Raw genomic sequence first — 19612 nt, forward strand, 5'->3', positions numbered from 1 at the left:
TTAATGGTATAATTTATGAATTGAAAGGTCTCATTTATGAATTGAATGGTTTCATTTATGAATTGAAAGGTATCATTTATGAATTGAATGGTATCATTTTTAAACTGAATATTATTATTTATGAATTGAATATTATTATTTATGAATTGAATATTATTATTTATGACTTGAATGGTATTATTTATGACTTGAATGGTATTATTTATGACTTGAATGGTATTATTTATGAACTGAATGGTATCATTTATGAATTGAAAATATCATTTATGAATTGAATGGTATCATTTATGATTCGAAAGGTATCATTTATGAATTGAATGGTATCATTTTTAAACTGAATATTATTATTTATGAATTGAATATTATTATTTATGAATTGAATATTATTATTTATGAATTGAATATTATTATTTATGACTTGAATGGTATTATTTATGACTTGAATGGTATTATTTATGACTTGAATGGTATTATTTATGAATTGAATGGTATCATTTATGAATTGAAAATATCATTTATGAATTGAATGGTATCATTTATGATTCGAAAGGTATCATTTATGAATTGAATGGTATCATTTTTAAACTGAATATTATTATTTATGAATTGAATATTATTATTTATGAATTGAATATTATTATTTATGAATTGAATATTATTATTTATGACTTGAATGGTATTATTTATGACTTGAATGGTATTATTTATGAATTGAATGGTATCATTTATGAATTGAAAGGTATCATTGATGAATTTAATGGTAGCATTTATGAACTGAATATCATTATTTATGAATTGAATGATATCATTTATGAATTGAATGGTATCATTTATGAATTGTTGTTGTTGTTGTTGTTGTGGGGTTTAACACCGTTTTTCAGCACACGATAAGCTATGTGTGGCGGCCAGTATTAATGGTGGAGGAAGAACCTGGGAAAACCCCAGTAAGAACCACCGACCCACGAGAAGCTACTGGCAAGCTTTCTCACATACCCACATTGGTTGAATCCTAGACTCGAACCCACGCAGACAGAGGTGAGATGGCAGTGATCCGTAACGGAGAGTGCTTTAGACCACTCTGACACTCGGGGCCCCTATTTATGAATTGAATATGCCCTGATGGAGTAGTAACTGTCAGTTACTTACGGAAAAGGATACCTAAAAACATTAGTAGCAACTAGGGTGGACTGACTTTACATTATTTATAGTGGGCTACAACAAAAACAGCAGAAGAAGTGAACTTTATTGCTCCCATTAATTTTTGAAATTTTGTCTTTCAGTTTGAAAGGTTGTACTGTCTTATGCCTTTAAATTTGTTTTGTAAAGAATAATCTAAATAGGAATATGCAGGTACTTGAGCTTCTTTCTTGTGATGGGTAGTGCATATTGTACACTAGGCAATCTCTGTACTGTGGGAGATTCCTTGTGTTTTGGCAGATGAAGTTGGTTATAAGGCGATTATTGTTGCCTAATTACTATCCAAAAGTTGGCAGTAGTAGTACACTTTCCCTCAGAGTTGTTTCCTGCAGAGCTTTACATAATTTGGAATCAAGATAGATACAAGGGTTGTTTTTCTGGCAGTTGAATGATACTTGCTTTTCAACCTGCAGCCTTAAAATACATCAGGTAAAAACTGTTTATTTGCATGATATATATATACAAGTTTAATTTAAGTTGATAACCTATCCCAGAGCTTGCCCAAGTGGTTGCAAGTGCAGCAAACATGGATTGATAATTGGATACTAACTACGAGGGTAAGGTTTTATTTTGCATTGGATTGCATTAGATGTGTTTGTTGTGTGTGTGTGTGAGTTTTAGTAAACATAAATAATGTTTGTGTCAAACAATTAAAATGATAAAATATGAAGAAGTTGGAAAATTCATAACTAAAATTAATAAACTGACTGTTCTCTTGGCTGAGCAGACATGATTGTACTTTGGTTGGTTATTTTTTAATGACGCTAACACATTACAAGCTACATGATGCAGTAGGGACAGTGAGAAACCAAGGACAGCGAGGCAACCAGCCTTGGGTGGATATTGAACCGCTGCCCCCTTGGAAGGCAAGTGTGACATTGCACCAACAGGTCTCAGACTTTTGTTGTAAAAGGTCTAGGATTAAACCAGTTTAAAAACATTTTTCGTTCATTGGGTGTTCTCTATTGCAGCATTTTGTTATTTTTTGTGATTGCAGAGTTCTTTTTTTGCTCAGTTGCTTCCAGATTTGCAAAATTATTTAAACTGATGCAGCTGAGAAAGAGAAAATGCCCATTTATCTTCCCACTTTCAAAACTTTTGCATCGGGAGGCTACAAAGCAAGTATTTTGAATTTATGGGTTGATTCCATGATAAATTCCATTGAGGTTCCACATTTACTCACTAATAAGTCGAGTCCAACTGTGCAAACTGGACAGACCAAGATCTGCCATTGCATAATGCAGTGGCAAATCTGTGTCTGCAGTTTGTGAGGAGTACTGAGTAGAAGAAACAACATGTACTCTGGTCTGCATGCACATTATGCTATGCCAGATTAGGATCTCTGATGCTGGCAGTTTGACTCAATTTATAATTGAGTAGATATGGTAGGCTAGATTACTATGTCATAATCAATATTATGGAAAAGAGTGAAGGCTGATGCTGTAATATACAGGTAATTATTATGGAAGGGAGGAGACCAGTTGGCGACTTAATAATTGGTGATAATTTGTAAAGAGGGATTGAAGAGAGCCAGACAAGGCTAAATCATTTATGGTGAAGATTTGACATTTAACACAAACATTGAAACAGTCACCAGCATAAAAATTATGACATTTATTTTGGAAGCATTTTCAGCTTTGTACTTTAAAAAATGGAGAAATTATTATATTGCCTGTTACCACTTCCTGATCAGCTTCACATGTACATTTCTTGATTGAACAACAATCATGTTAGAAATTATAAATTCATGAATGAATGGCTAACTTTTGTGCATTATTATGTTTTTAAATAGATAGGGATATTCAAACAAACAGGAGGGTGTGTGAATACTATATTATCTATAGTTGATTCCTTTCATGCAAAAAGGCCTAAAGAAATTTTAAAAAAATTTGGAAAATTAATTATTCTAGGATACATGTACTTTTGTACTTGGATAGTATGAATACATACCATAACATGTGTCTATTTTTAAACACAAAAGTTTGATTTTGCTTTAGTGTCCATTCACTGAAAACATCTATTTTCAAGTACTTGATGGATCTACATGTGTTAAGATACTTCATAATGTGGAATCACTGTATTTGGGTGTACTTAAAACCAGTATTAAGGACTAAATATCTTCAGAAACCACTCTTTTGATTCCAGTAGGTACAGAAGAACTTTGATTATCCGTAAGGGCGCGGGACCGAGACCATGACAGATATGAGAATAGACAGTTAATAGAATATGTACATTAAAAGTATTATACAGTAGACTGGGTCATCAAAAAAGTCATAATATCTACACATGTACATGTACATATTTTTAATATTTTTGATGCACAATGCCCTGACGGTTAACAGAGACGGATGGTTAATCGGGTGCCGGATAATTGAAGTTCTACTGTAGAATGCTGGAACATGTGACAGTGTACAGTAGCAAGAATAACTCAAAATTTAAAGTGCATTATTTATAAAATATGCATTGAATTAATGATAATCTTTGTTTTCTGTGTGAGTGAGAATATTTCTTTGTTCTTCACTGCAGCATCTTTTCCGGTTTGTATGTTAGGAGAAATTGTGAAAACTTTTTTTTTTGTTTTGTTCAAATCGCTATAAGCATGTCATATATGTCAGGTGGACTGAATGGTTTTGGAATAGAACTATTGGTTTACAGTTTGGTCTGGCATCCACACCTATGCTCTCAGGACCCCGAGTGGTCTAAAGCGCTCTCTGTTACGGATCACTGCCATCTCACCTCTGTCTGCGTGGGTTCGAGTCACTCGTTCGGTCTATGTGGGTATGTGAGAAAGCTTGCCAGTAGCTTCTCGTGGGTCAGTGGTTCTTTCCAGGGTTTTCCCGTGTTCTTCCTCCACCATTAATACTGGCTGCCATGTATAGCCTACCTTGCGCTGAAAAATGGCATTAAATCACACAACAATGACAACAACAACAACTCATATGCTCTCTTCTTACACAGTTTGAAACAAATGTGACAAAAATAACTCTTGTGTGAAATGTTGGCATTTATGTCAGTCAGTCAGATTTATAACCGTTTTTGTGGCACAGGCAATGTTTTCCCAGTCAATGAATATTTAAATGAAATAATTTCTGTTTCTTTTGAGAGATGCACAGTGTTAATTTTGCACAGTATTACATGAGTTAATTATGCACAGTATTACATGAGTTAATTATACACAGTATTACACGAGTTAATTATGCACAGTATTACATGAGTTAATTTTTCAACAGTATTACATGACTTAATTTTGCACATTATTACACAAGTTATAATTATGCACAGTATTACATGAGTTAATTATGCACAGTATTACATGAGTTAATTTTGCACAGTATTACAAGAGTTAATTACCATAATATCCATTACCAGGTGATTTCTCAAAGTTATGACTATAAAAACTTAATGTGGGTGTAGCGTTCAGTAGAAGATCTGCATTCCAGTATTTCCTCACTGAATTGACGATATATACGTCCTAATAAGTCGAGTCCAATTGCAAACTGCACAAACCCAGATTTGCCATCACATAATGTGCCAGCAGATCCGTGTCTGTGCAGAGTGATCACATAAATTAATGAAGTGTAGTCTGTCTGATCCCATTACTTACATTGTAGATGCAAGCATCCAGGAGGACATGGTATAACAGGTTTCTAGGGTATTTTTATCATTGGTCATTTTATAGTACTTTCTTTCCTATCACTAAAAGTAAATTAAAAAAACCAAAGCAACAAAAACATTAAACATTCAATAAAGTATGTAGACCAACTTTAAAGAATGCAACAATTAAACACATTGATTATTCACTTGTATTAAACATCACTTATTTGAAGTCCATTTTAGGAATTAACAATTTCATTTCATTTTCAGTAAATATTTTTGGACTTAAAGTAAACATTGTTTAGTAAAACTCATTACCCCCCCCCAAGTCTGTAAAGGCATGAAAACTTTTCAATTACATACCAAAACTTCACATTATTTTGACACTCTGATGAAAAATGTTCAGACTGTTGTAAGAGGCCAGCTTCAAAGAGCAGTTCTTAGTGTGTTTGTGTGAGTTGATTTTATGATGAACCAGTTCTATCATTTAAAATAGATTGGCTATTTATATCAATATATTTGTGTTTGAAATTTTGTGAATGATTTATTTCAAAAGAGAAGTGTATCTTCCTAATGTAACGTATTATCACAGTTGTTTTTGTAATTGATTAAATTGTTGTATTTCATGTATGGGGGCTTGTGTCATTTCTGCTCAGATCTCTATTTATTCCATATATAAGTTTCACACTTTATATTAATATTTACTCAATCCGGGTAACAACACCAAGGGTAATCACCCTCTAGATAACGATAACCAAATAAAGCGGACACCTTATACGAATGTACAATCCACCAATCAACCCCACCAGCACATCCAGTGCCACATGGTAATTGAGCTATAGAAAGTTTCAGCTGCCTTTTGGATGTAAACATCACGTTTTCCTTCTCTAGTGGCCCCTAACTACAAGTCTGATATTATATTGGTGGCCATAATAAAGATGTATAGTTTATTGGTGACCACAGTAAAGATGTATAGTTTATTGGTGGCCACAGTAAAGATGTATAGTTTATTGGTGGCCATAGTGAAGATGTATAGTTTATTGGTGGCCACAGTAAAGATGTATAGTTTATTGGTGGCCACAGTAAAGATGTATAGTTTATTGGTGGCCACAGTAAAGATGTATAGTTTATTGGTGGCCACAGTAAAGATGTATAGTTTATTGGTGGCCACAGTAAAGATGTATAGTTTATTGGTGGCCATAGTGAAGATGTATAGTTTATTGGTGGCCACAGTAAAGATGTATAGTTTATTGGTGACCACAGTAAAGATGTATAGTTTATTGGTGGCCACAGTAAAGATGTATAGTTTATTGGTGGCCACAGTAAAGATGTATAGTTTATTGGTGGCCACAGTAAAGATGTATAGTTTATTGGTGGCCACAGTAAAGATGTATAGTTTATTGGTGGCCACAGTAAAGATGTATAGTTTATTGGTGGCCATAGTAAAGATGTATAGTAATAATTACTGATCTGGATGGCCATGATAAATGATTTATACCACCACCACCACTTAATGAATTGTGTGGCAATAATGAAGATTTATACCACCACCACCACCACTTATTAAACTGTGTGGCTATAATAAAGATTTATACCACCACCACCACTTATTAAACTGTGTGGCTATAATGATTTATGCCACCACCACCACTTATTAAACTGTGTGGCTATAATGAAGATTTATACCAACACCACCACTTATTAAACTGTGTGGCTGTAATAAAGATTTATACCACCAGCTCAACCACAACCACTTACTGAACTGTGAAAGACTTGTAATAATAATTGTTGAGTCCACCTTAGTGATGGTTTATATACTCTGATCCCTTTGTCATCCTTGTGAGTGTCCATCTGTCTGTATGATATTTAACATGCTGGAATTAAGTTGAAAGGGTTAAATCATTTGATCAAGTCGTTTTAGTTAATGTTTTACTTTCTTGCTAAATAAAAGATGAGTGCAACAATAAAGGTAGTTTTCTTATATTACATGTAATAATAATAACAGTAATGATAGTTTTTAAGATTTTGCGCACTAATATCATGTATTATTTTATGCCTGCCCATAAATTACTTGATTTAAAAAATGAAATAGATGTGATAATTCACTGGAGAGGAATACAGTGAATATTTTCACTGCCACATTGATGCCATTATAACCATGAAATCTGAGCTAATTTTGGATGATTACATGGTGTAAAGTGGCAAGTATGGTCATCTGGCATGTAAACAAACCAAGTTTAAATCTAGTAATCTTCATATATGTTTTTTTTTTAATGTGCTGTTTTGCTTTGAAGTAAGAGGGAGTATTATGTTACGCCTGATATTTCCTGTGCAAATATAAACAAGACGAAAAATAAAATAAAAAGTAAACAGCTGACATTATCACGAAGGATACTGTAAGAAACCTGATATCAGTCTGTTATACATATTGCTCACCAATACATTTGAGGATAAAGTGAAAGACAATTTGGTTGCTCCGAGTCAATAACATGAATTTCATCTCAGTGAAATGTAAGCCACTCTGTGCAGGCAATTAGCCCATGATATTAATTAGTATATTTGTCTCATTGAATTTGCAATGGAATAGTAATATACAATATTGGTACATAATAAAATGAGGGAATGTAATGAGTTATCTTTCCAATAGGTGGAGCCACAGGAAAATCCAGTCCCGATAGTTTATTTCCCACTTCGATTTTATCGTTTGCCAAAACAAATTTTAGATATTATCATTAGAATGCATGATTCATATTATATGTGTTAATGAAAATGTAATTGTTTTTGTATTTTGAAGTGAATCAAACGATGTACTAAGTTAGTACTGGAAGCTAAAATTGTCATTTAGTTGGGTTTTTAAAAAAATGAATAAAAACTACTTTGAACTCCTTTAGTTCAAACTTTACTGCCAACATAGCATATGTCAATTTTGATGCTATTGACTTCATTTTTGTGCAAGATTTCTTAAGGATAGGGAAGTCCAAGATTGTTCTCTTTTTCCTCTCTCTGGGAGACTGTTCTGTATTAAAAAACCTGGAATGTGTTGAAGGGTCTTTAAACCAAATTTTTTTATATACTAAGCTAATACATGTTGGGGCCTAATATAAATTTAGTAAACCCATAATAAGGAACTATGTCTTTATATTTAAATAGTAGTTGGCTATGAAGAAGTGAACTGTACTCGGATGGTCTTAACCCATAATTATTTGAAAATCACAATAAAAGTTGTGACTTCTGTAACAACATAAAAATTCAATAATGAATAAGTAAAATTCACTGTAGATGGTAAACATCTGGTTATTATTATTTAGGGTCCTTATACAGTTGCTCAGTCTTATGTCACATCCCAAACCAAAATTGCAAGCTTGTTTTAAAGCTTGCAGCAAGCTTGCCACAAGCTTATTTATAAAGCTTGCGGCAAGCTTGTATTTGGAACATTGCGGCAAGCTTGTATTTGGAACATTGCAGCAAGCTTGCGCAAGCTTATTTATAAAGCTTGCGGCAAGCTTGTATTTGGAACATTGCAGCAAGCTTGCGGCAAGCTTGTATTTGGAACATTGCAGCAAGCTTGCGCAAGCTTATTTAACAAAAGTGTCATAAGCATGCACAAGCTTGCGAAAGCTTAAGCTTGCACAAGCTTGCGCAAGCTTAAGCTTGCACAAGCATGCGCAAGCTTGTTATTTATTTACCTAGTACAATAAGTATACACAAGCTTGTGCAAGCTTGTTACTAGCTTGCGCAAGCTTGTTACTAGCTTGTTGCAAGCTTGCAGAGATTTCTTGCTACAAGCATCTGGGTTTTCAAAAATCAGACATGATTGTGTTTTCCCCCCTTCCAAAACCCCCCCTGAAAATGTGAAAGGGGGGTGGTGGCTGGGAGTCCGAAGGCCCCTGTCCAAAAATGCATTTTAGACTCAACTGCTCCTGGTGGACCAAATTATCATAATATATTGCAAAGTTTTACTTCATTCCAATGAAGTAATCTGCATATTTAATGATTAAATAATGCAATCTTATAGTTGCAATGCAGTGGAAAACAAATCTGTTCTGCCAAAACATTAAGTTTAATTCCATTGTTCAAGTTCATTCATTCACTGCAAGCTTACCCAAGGCTGCAGAAGCTTTATGTGTTCCCCTAGCTGCAAGTGTCACGCCCCAATGAAATGATCATGAATAATGAATGAACTGTTCATGAACTTGGTTCAAGAACCATTCATGAAAGTTCATCAAAAGGTTCATGAATTATTCTAGAATGTGCATGAATTGAAAACAGTCCACAAATTGGATCATCATCATTCATGAACAAGTGCATGAACATATTCATGAACTATGATGAACAAAGTTTCTCAATGATTCATGACTTCACGAACAGTGCCTATAAAACAAAATATGATAACCTGACAAGTCACAAATACCTATTCATCTTGAATCATACAATAACCTTAGATGGGGGATGGGGTTAATACAGTATAAAATGCAACATATTATCTTAAAAACTGTATTTGATTTCAGATAAATTTAAACAGACAAGTGATATTCTTTTTTTTTTACCCTTAGCAACACTTTTTGTATGTTCTGTAATTTTTCTTTGAAAAATGTTCAAGAGATATTGGGGCAGTTGCCTGCAATCAACTGTTGAAGCATATTTCATCGTCATTGGGCTGTCTTTCAGCTGGGGTTTCTCCTGACCAATCTTCTTCCAGAGACTGACCTGTCTGATAACTCTTTTGTGAAGATGTTCAGGGTCTATAATTTAATCAAATCCTGTCCATTGTCACTACTGAATGTCTCCTTCTGCAACTTAAGCTGTTCCATCTGATTACTGTTTGGATCTTTAACATTGTTGCAGCAGTCACAATTTAATGTCTCTTCCATCTTGAATCCTCCAGTTTTCAAATTTTCCTCCTTAACCTACAAACTTCATCCTCTAACAATTGTACTTTTCTGCTGTCTGGTCTGAAAAAAATTTAAAGTTAGTTAATTACAGATAATCTCTGATCAACATTGTTTTTAGCTTTTAGCACATTATCATTGTACCCCACTTTACTTACTGGAATAATATGATCCAACTCAAAAATGATTTAATCCCTTACACATAATACTGAGCATTTATATTATTGCAGAATTTTGTCACTGTTTTATATTAACTGAATCTGTCTAGCCATAGGCATAGTCACAGGAGACGGATGTTTTATTCAGTAAAATATGACATTTTTTTTGACAACACCGTTACACTAAATAACCGTATATATTACAGATAGCGGTTATTTCATGCTTTCAAATATTTTCGCCATTTTTTATTGATAAAACGCCAGACTTGTGTGGTATAGGCCCTTAGTATGTCACTAATGCATCCACTCCGACTCCGCATGTTGCGTATAGCTGCTTCCGGTTTCATCATGTTGTTATTTGCACTTTTATTGTGAACAGTTTCACGCATTAACTATTTTCTTAAGGTTTTTTTTTTAAATTACGAAATTACATCAGATTATAGAAATAGTGATGTCATGTAAAAGAAATTGATCTCGAACATCTCAACTCCTATCGATATCGAACCGCGTCTGGTATCAAGAACTGGGGTGGGTGGGGGTGATAATGTTTAGTGATTTTCAAAACTTCGATGAGCAAGTTTAAATTAGGTCTGAACAAAATCGTGTCATTAGCTTGGTTATAAATAATATGATGACATATATAAACCAATAAAATATCCATATAACTTCTACTGAATTAATCACGAATGACCAAGAAAAAGATACTCACTGTAATTCTGGTCATCCTGGCTTGGTACGCTTTTCTGCCTAATTTTGCTCTCACCAAATCATTTCCTTCACATTCTTCAAAGTCGCTTCTCTGCACTTCTACTTACTTTAAAAAAATGATATTGAAAATATTCTCATCTGTCCATTCCATGGAGTCCACGGTTTTTGTTCGAGGTTTTTGCCTAACCATCTGCATGATCTTTGGTTTCTGAGGAAGCTTAACTGTTGAAATCGCGTGCGTATATTAACCAATCATATCACATCTTTTTTCAAAGTCATCCAATCAGAATAATCATTGTTAATATATTTCGGTTTTTACTGCAAATTGGCAACCAGTGACTAAGTCAATAGAATATGCAGTTTATAACAGTAATGGAGAGAAGAAAAAAAACGTTAGGACAAAGTCATTGAAAGCTTTTTAAAGCAAATACATTTTGTTGATGCTGGCCAGAAAATATTTTCCCATATTAATCCAGAAATACTCAGGTTAAGTAAACAAGTATTGAATTAAAGATCTGTATGAACATTTATACAGTATATCATTTTAAAAAAAGAAGAAAAAATTCACCTTTATTTAAATTTCACTAATATTGTGAGAAGTTTGTATGATAAATTTTCATGAACATTTTATGAATATAATGATATAGATATTTAATATACATTTTTTTAAGAAATACCATGGTATTGCATCAAAGTACTTGAATTGTTCATGAACCATTAGTTCATGACATTTCAGGAACTTCAAAGATATTATAATAGTTCATAAAAATTCATCAGTGTGTTCATGAACTTCAAGTACATGATTCATCAAAATTCTTGAAGTTCATGAACTTACTTGAGGAACTTTCATGAACACTTCATGATTGTTCATCAAGTCATGACTTTGTTTTCGTAGGGGCGTGACAGTGATGGTGCCTGCTACTTGGATACATGGTCTCAAACTTTCACAAGCAATGGATATATATATATATATATATATATATATATATATATATATATATATATATATATATATATATATATATATATATATATATATATATATGAAGAAACTTGTTGCAAGCTAGTTTAAATTTACTTTCTGAAACATACAAGAAAGCTTGCGCAAGCTAGTTTTACTTTATGAAACAAACAAGAAAGCTTGTGCAAGCTAGTTTTAATTTCTGAAGCAAACAAGAAAGCTTGTACAAGCTTGCGCAAGCTTGTGCAAGCTTGCGGTTATATCCAGCTATCTTGCCTAAGCCTGCACTTGCTTGTACAAGCTTGCGCAAGCATCCATGTTAGCTTATAAACATCAAACTAGCTTATCGCAAGCTTACCGCAAGCTTGCCACAAGCTTTCAGCAAGGATGCATTTTGGTTTGGGATTACTGTTGGTTTATAAATTAATTTATATTTGAACAGGAAGCACAAAAGTTACTGGAATCTGAAACAATAATTAAAAGTCACAATATCAAATTTGATACTGAATGAATTGGATTTATTCTCAACATTAAAAGCATTAAGAAAATAATCTTTGCAATAAAATTAACTTTTCTGTACGGTTTTGCATTGGGTCTAGTAGCAAAAATGTGAATGCCTGTCTTTTTACACAAAGTATATTTTAGCAATTGTGACTTCAATTTAAATATGTAGTAAATAGAAAACTTTTATCAATGTTTGACTCATTAGAGAGAATGAAACTTCAAAAACAGTTATGTAACAATAATGTATTCCCTGAGTGATTCTAACATCCATGATCTGTGAGACATTTTACAGCAATATGTTTTTAGCTTAATTATTTTAATAAAAAACTGGCCAGCAAATAGCGCAAAAAGTAATCTTGCTTTGATATTATGGGAAAAAGAATGAATTCTGTCCATTGTACTTGTTGAAAAAAAATTATTTTAGGGTAAAACAAAAAATATTTCTGGTTTCAAAGGACTTCCCCTCCCCACCCCCAATAAATTGGTGGGGGATACTAAGTTGAAGCCTTTATTTGTGTAGTTATTTGGTAGTGAAGTCCAGATCAGTCATGCTCAACAGTTTATCTGTTAGATATTAAAAATACAGGATTTGAAAAAATAAACCAATTAAATGATGATCTGATACCAGAATGTTATTTGGCATTTCAGAGTTCAGTCTGTTCAGAGGTCGTCTTTGGTTTTTGACCTGGTATTTTGTGCACTCGGTACTGAATAGCAAGATGGATTGCATGATTCTGACATTGTGCCTGTGTTGTGTCTGCTACACAGTTGGGGGGTTGGGTTGCACACACAGCTGTTCTCTTGATGGTTATGAAAACAATGGAAATTCCACATGCCAGAGATTCAGCTGGTGCAGATGATGGTTTTGGTACTGGAATAACTCCGATGTTTGGTACATTCAAAATGTAATATAATTGTAAGCTTCCATGTTCATATGTGGTGATATAATGATCCCCTGTGTAAGACACTGAAAAAGCTGGTCTGTCAGAAAGGGGGGGGGGGAGCAATATACTGGTGAAATTGTACTATTTTAGTGTTGAACAAAGTGGCCATAGGTCAGTGGGTGAATTCTCTTGAGAGGGGCTGCTTGAGAAAGGAATCACTGTTTCAAGGGTGACTAGAGTCCATAAGAGCATTTGAAGAATTAGTTATTTGTTTAAAAAACAATAATATTTTATCTGTTACTATTGCATAGCTTAGCAGTACTCTTTCTGGATGGAAAAATATTATTGTAGGTGTGATGAGAATTTCATTCTCGCACAAAGTGACCATAAAGATCAAAGTCCAGCTGGTAGTAATCTTGCTTATGTATGGACTAATTGACTTTCCTTTGCTTTGAGTCAGCATGCTTGAGATGGAATTAAATCAAACTTTGTGTGTGTGTGTGTGTGTGTGTGTGTGTGTGATTTGGATTTTTAACATAGCTTTGACAATTTTTCAGTCATACTGCTAGGATGTCTGCAGTGTGGCAGTTTATAGTGATGTCTAGCACTGGGGCATCATGCCACAGACATGTAGCACGATGTCCCACCCAGTCACATTATCCTGACACCAGGCTGACCAGTCCTAACACTAACCTCTTAATGCTGAGCGCCGAGCGAGGCAGCAGTTTGTAGCATTTTTGTAAGTCTTTGGTATGACTCGGCCATGGATCGAACCCACGACCTCCTGCATTCGAGGCAGATGCTCTAACCACTAGGCCACTGGAGTGGTTCAAACTTTTGCCTTTGCTTCAAGCTTATGTTGTTAGAACTTGAGCAGAAAAGGATATAAAGATGAAAACCTTCCATATTCTTGTGCACAATTCTAGTCTATTCCTGCTTATAAGACAAAGTCAAAGTGCAAACAACAAAGATCCAGATCTGCTGTAGCATTATGCATATCCAGATCAGGGCCTATGTTGTCTGTTCTTATGTTTACTCCTAACAAACTGCACAGACCCAGATCTGCCGGCACATTATGCGATGGCAGATCTTTGTCTGTGCAGTTTGCAGTTGAACTCATCTTATAAGCAGGTACATATGGTATTCAATACTTGTAAACTTCATGGGTGAACCACATCACATCTAAAGACCCAACAATCAATAATCCTTCTATAGAATCAGTAGGACCTTCTAACATTAACTTATAAATTTGAAAGTGATGAAAATTTTGTTTATAGCAAAACTATAAAAATAGATACCTTGGAAGAAATTAAGTCATAGTATATTTCTTCAAATATTAACTGAATATTTTTAATGCACCAGTTGCCCATGACTCAAAATAAATCTGGCTTACCAAGATGCTAGGTCTCAGGGAAACACGAGTACCGAATCTTATTCATGACTTGGCTTGTCCTGCTAGCATAAAATATTAGGATATAAAGAACCTTACATAACAAAGAAAACTTGGAGAACTTTGTATTGGGTGTAAAGTTTGCCTGATAAAGTGTATGAGAATACAATGTAATTGAGGGCAATATGACCAAATGTTTGGAGGAAATGAATGTTTTGAATGAAAAGCACAAGGATAGATCCATCTTATTTTTCTTTCTTATATACATTGGTGTGGGGTATTATAGTACAGTGAATGTAAACATCATTGTTGGCCACTACAGTACAGTGAATGTAAACATTGTAGGCCATTACAGTACATTAAATGTAAACATCGTTGTCAGCCATTGCAGTACATTGAATGTAAACATTATCATTGGCTATTACAGTACAGTGATGGTAGTAAACATTGTCGGCCATTGCAGTACAGTGAATGTAAACATTGTGGGCCATTACAGTACAGTGAATGTAAACATTGTAGGCCATTACAGTACATTAAATGTAAATATCGTTGTCGGCCATTGCAGTACATTGAATGTAAACATTATCATTGGCCATTACAGTACGGTGATAGTAGTAAACATTGTCGGCCATTGCAGTACAGTGAATGTAAACATCATTGTGGGCCATTACAGTACAGTGAATGTAAACATTGTAGGCCATTACAGTACAGTGAATGTAAATATCGTAGGCCATTGCAGTACAATGAATGTAAACATCATTGTGGGCCATTACAGTACAATGAATGTAAACATCATTGAGGGCCTTTAGTGTACAGCTAATGTAAACATCATTGTGGTCCATTATAGTACAGTGAATGTAAACAATGTTGTGGGCCATTACAGTACAGGGAATGTGAACATCACTGTGGGCCATTATAGTACAGTGAATGTAAACATTATCATGGGTCATTATAGTACAGTGAATGTAAATATAAGTGTGGGCCATTACAGTACAGTGCAACCCTGCTATAACATGCCCTTCTATAACACAAATTTGGATATAACGCGGTCGTGGAGTGGCTCCCGAAAAAATTTTTATTTGTTCAAAGTACGTAAAAATTTATCATTATGGTGAAGAGATTGCGTAGTAAATGTTGTTGATACTCTGTTCATGCTGCACAGACTCTTGTGTTTTTTTTAAGTACATGTATAACACTTCACTTCAGTTTCTTGGCTTGGTATGGCCTTCATGCCATTAAATGCCAATTCATCCTCATCAACCATACCTGCTTAATGCAAGAACCGTAACATTTTGTTAGTTCACGTAAAACATTATCTAAATGCAAGACTATATCAATATTTTTCACTTCTGATTTTATCTTTGATGTATAGTTAAATTACACTACTGTACAGATTTTCTTTCACCCAACCCCATATTGAAGAGGAATTTTGTAAAATTATTACATCTTGAATTCTTTCTCAGATCTTGCTCCAGCCATATAATTACAGCTTAAGCATGGTAGTGACATGAATGAAATACCATAAGCCCATCTTTCTATCATTATAAACCAATTTTTTCTTTCTGAGTATAAATACAGCCTTGAATTCATTGTAATAGAGTCAGCTCTTCAGTAGAAAAAGACTGTTGACAGTTTAGCCCAACTGGTACTGATGTTTTGCCAGTCAGACATGAAGAGCATTACATTTGGTCACGTAAATAGGTCAGAGACACAGTCTCATTTATCTTGCAGAATGCCAAGATTAGAACTTGTGCAAGTTGCATAGATATGAGGTTACAGCTAAATGTTGTGTATCAAAAGACAGAGCAGTTTTCCAATTTCGGTGCAGAAACTAAAATGATTTCAGTTTAAGAGCAAATGGAATATAATTGGTACAGTAATGTGTCATGTTCTTGGCACACAGTTTGATAGCAGGATGGTTTAGTTCTGCATGGCCATGCGTGAACAAAACTCTTGTTGAATCAAACGCAACTAGACTTGTTGTAACTTTATCATACAAAATGTCTTTATCTTTTTTCAGCATGCCATGTCCATGAGTAGCTCTTCAAGTCGACACAGCACAATGAGTTCGGCCTCTGTGGATTTAATTTCATACCAGGATGCACTGGAAAATGTTCTGACATGGCTTCTGGAAGCAGAGGAAGTCATGGAGATGCAAGAACCCATATCGGTCTCAGTTATAGAAGTCAAGAAACAGTTTAGTGAGCATGAGGTACACCTTATTGTCATATCTTTTAATTATAGTCCAGAAATATTGAAGCAGTGGAGAATTGCAATCATTACAGTTTTGATGAAGTGGCTTTTGCTTGTAACAAGCTATACTCTTTTTTTTAAATAAAATTGCTGAGATGTGAGGAAACCTGATATTTAAAAATCAAGCCATAAGGTCTATCATATTGTAAATTATAGCAATCTGTCAGTTATAACTTAATCAATATGGCTTCCTCAGTTCACTTTCTTTGTTTCTTTGTGGACCTGAAAATCATTGACTAGTAACTAGTCCAATTATTGCATGAAATAATTTTTATTTATTCACTGCTAAGTCTACAACAAATGTATTTCTGGCTGAATTTTGTGCGACACAATGATTGTATTAGGTCACATAGTATTTTCCTTGTCCATCCCTCTGTCCGTACATTTTAAAATCTGTTAGACCTTGTATAAATTTGAATTTTGGTCTTTTTAGACACTGTGATGCAGGATCCATGAAATATATGCACAACACACACACACATACACACATACAGTGCAATCCTTCATTTAATAAAAGGGAGTGAATTATTGACTTGAATAGAATTTCATATAGCCATTATAACGAAGAGCAATATTTACAGTTTAAATGAGCTGAATGGACCTGAAATCTGAATTGTCATGGGAACTACATATTTATTCTCCATTTTAGATAGTTGCATAATTATCTTTCTGTGATCTTCTAACACATGATAAAATGTCTTTTTTTTAAACTAATGTAAACAGATTAGCAATGTCAGAGTTGAAATGTCTGCATGGATATTTGACATTTTGTTTATTTCAGGATTTCATGTTGGAATTAACCAAACACCAGGACAGTATTGGCAATGTACTGAGGGAAGGGAATGACTTGATTGCAGAGGGGAAGGTCACGGCAGATGAGGAAAATGAAATTCGCATCCAGATGAGTCTCCTAAACAACAGATGGGAGGACCTCCGTCTGAAAGCTCTCTCCAGACAAAGCCAGTATGTGCCTAATATTCAGTTCATGTTGATTGTACAGGTTCTTAAAACAAGTCATTCTTTTTACAGTTTAGTACAGCAAGTCATTCTTTGTACAGTTCTTACAAGCCATTCTTTGTACAGGTTCTTAAAACAAGTCATTCTTTGTACAGGTTCTTACTAGTCATTCTTTGTACAGGGTCTTACAAGTCATTCTTTGTGCAGGTTCATACAGTAAGTCATTCTTCGTACAGGTTCTTACAAGAAGTTGTTCTTTGAACAGGTTTTTACTGTAAGTCATTCTTTATACAATTCTTACAAGTCATTCTTTGTACTGGTTCTTACAAGTCATTCTTTAACTGCTCCAGTGGCCTAGTAGTTAGAGTGTCTGCCTCGGATGTGGGAGGTCTTGGGTTCGATCCCCTGCCAAGTCATACCAAAGACTTAAAAAAATGGTACTAACAGCTGCCTCTCTTGGTGCTCAGCATTAAGAGGTTAGTGTTAGGACTGGTTGGCCTGGTGTCAGGATAATGTGACTGGGCGGGACTTCATGGTACGTGTCTGGGGCATGATGCCCCGTTGCTAGATGTCACTATAAACTGTCACACTGCAGACATCGTAGCAATATGACTGAAATTGTTAAAGCTGTGTTAAAAATCAACGTCGCACGCGTGCACACACACACACACACACACACACACACCATTCTTTGTACAGGGTCTTACAATAAGTCATTGTACAGGTTCTTAAAATAAGTCATTCTTTGTACAGGTTCTTACAATAAGTCATTCTTTGTACAGGTTCTTAGAATAAGTCATTCTTTGTTCAGGTTCTCACAAGAAGTCATTCTTTGTACAGGTTCTCACAAGAAGTCATTGTACAGGTTCTTAAAATAAGTCATTCTTTGTACAGGTTCTTACAATAAGTCATTCTTTGTACAGGTTCTTAGAATAAGTCATTCTTTGTACAGGTTCTTACAATAAGTCATTCTTTGTACAGGTTCTTAGAATAAGTCATTCTTTGTACAGGTTCTTACATTAAGTCATTCTTTGTACAGGTTCTTACAATAAGTCATTCTTTGTACAGGTTCTTACAATAAGTCATTCTTTGTACAGGTTCTTAGAATAAGTCATTCTTTGTACAGGTTCTTACAATAAGTCATTCTTTGTACAGGTTCTTAGAATAAGTCATTCTTTGTACAGGTTCTTACATTAAGTCATTCTTTGTACAGGTTCTTACATTAAGTCATTCTTTGTACAGGTTCTTACAATAAGTCATTCTTTGTACAGGTTCTTACAATAAGTCATTCTTTGTACAGGTTCTTACAATAAGTCATTCTTTGTACAGGTTCTTAGAATAAGTCATTCTTTGTACAGGTTCTTACATTAAGTCATTCTTTGTACAGGTTCTCACAAGAAGTCATTGTACAGGTTCTTACAATAAGTCATTCTTTGTACAGGTTCTTACATTAAGTCATTCTTTGTACAGGTTCTTACAAGAAGTCATTCTTTGTACAGGTTCTTACAATAAGTCATTCTTTGTACAGGTTCTTACAATAAGTCATTCTTTGTACAGGTTCTTAGAATAAGTCATTCTTTGTACAGGTTCTTACATTAAGTCATTCTTTGTACAGGTTCTCACAAGAAGTCATTGTACAGGTTCTTACAATAAGTCATTCTTTGTACAGGTTCTTACATTAAGTCATTCTTTGTACAGGTTCTTACAAGAAGTCATTCTTTGTGCAGGTTCTTGCATGCCATTCTTTGTACTCTTGACTGGTGCTTAATATTAAGCCGTTAGTAAATATAGAAATAGTTTCATGGATACATGTTTTTCAAGTGACTCTGGTTCTGGTATTTTGCATTTATTTCATCAGCTGCATGAGCCATTCAAGTTAGATTCTGTTACAGAAATATGGTACAACATAACAGATTTGATATTTGTTCAAGCAGTTGCACTATATTTATTGTGTATCTCATATATGCTTGTAAGATATCAATACAACCCTAAGTATTCTTGTTATTTTCTTACATTGATTTTACAGATACTTATAATAGGCATTGAGTCAAAATCGTCCCACTATGAAATTTAGGCCAATATTATGGGTCAATTTCAGCATATTGTAATAATATTTG

General features: G+C 34.3%; 1 protein-coding gene across 7 annotated transcripts in view; it reads left to right on the plus strand.

The window, feature by feature from the left end:
* LOC149773699 (dystrophin-like) overlaps positions 1-19612 on the plus strand; it is a 494817-nt gene that overhangs the window by 50186 nt on the left and 425019 nt on the right. For all 7 annotated transcript variants that reach the window (XM_089946224.1, XM_089946223.1, XM_089946219.1 and 4 more), the window contains 2 exons: positions 16306-16497; positions 17320-17501. In XM_089946224.1, the coding sequence (XP_089802350.1) occupies positions 16306-16497; positions 17320-17501 (374 nt within the window). The remainder of the gene's footprint in view (positions 1-16305; positions 16498-17319; positions 17502-19612) is intronic.

This window comes from Sinohyriopsis cumingii, unplaced genomic scaffold, assembly GCF_028554795.1.
Source record: "Sinohyriopsis cumingii isolate HCF-2022 unplaced genomic scaffold, ASM2855479v2 utg000622l, whole genome shotgun sequence".
NCBI lineage: Eukaryota > Metazoa > Mollusca > Bivalvia > Unionida > Unionidae > Sinohyriopsis > Sinohyriopsis cumingii.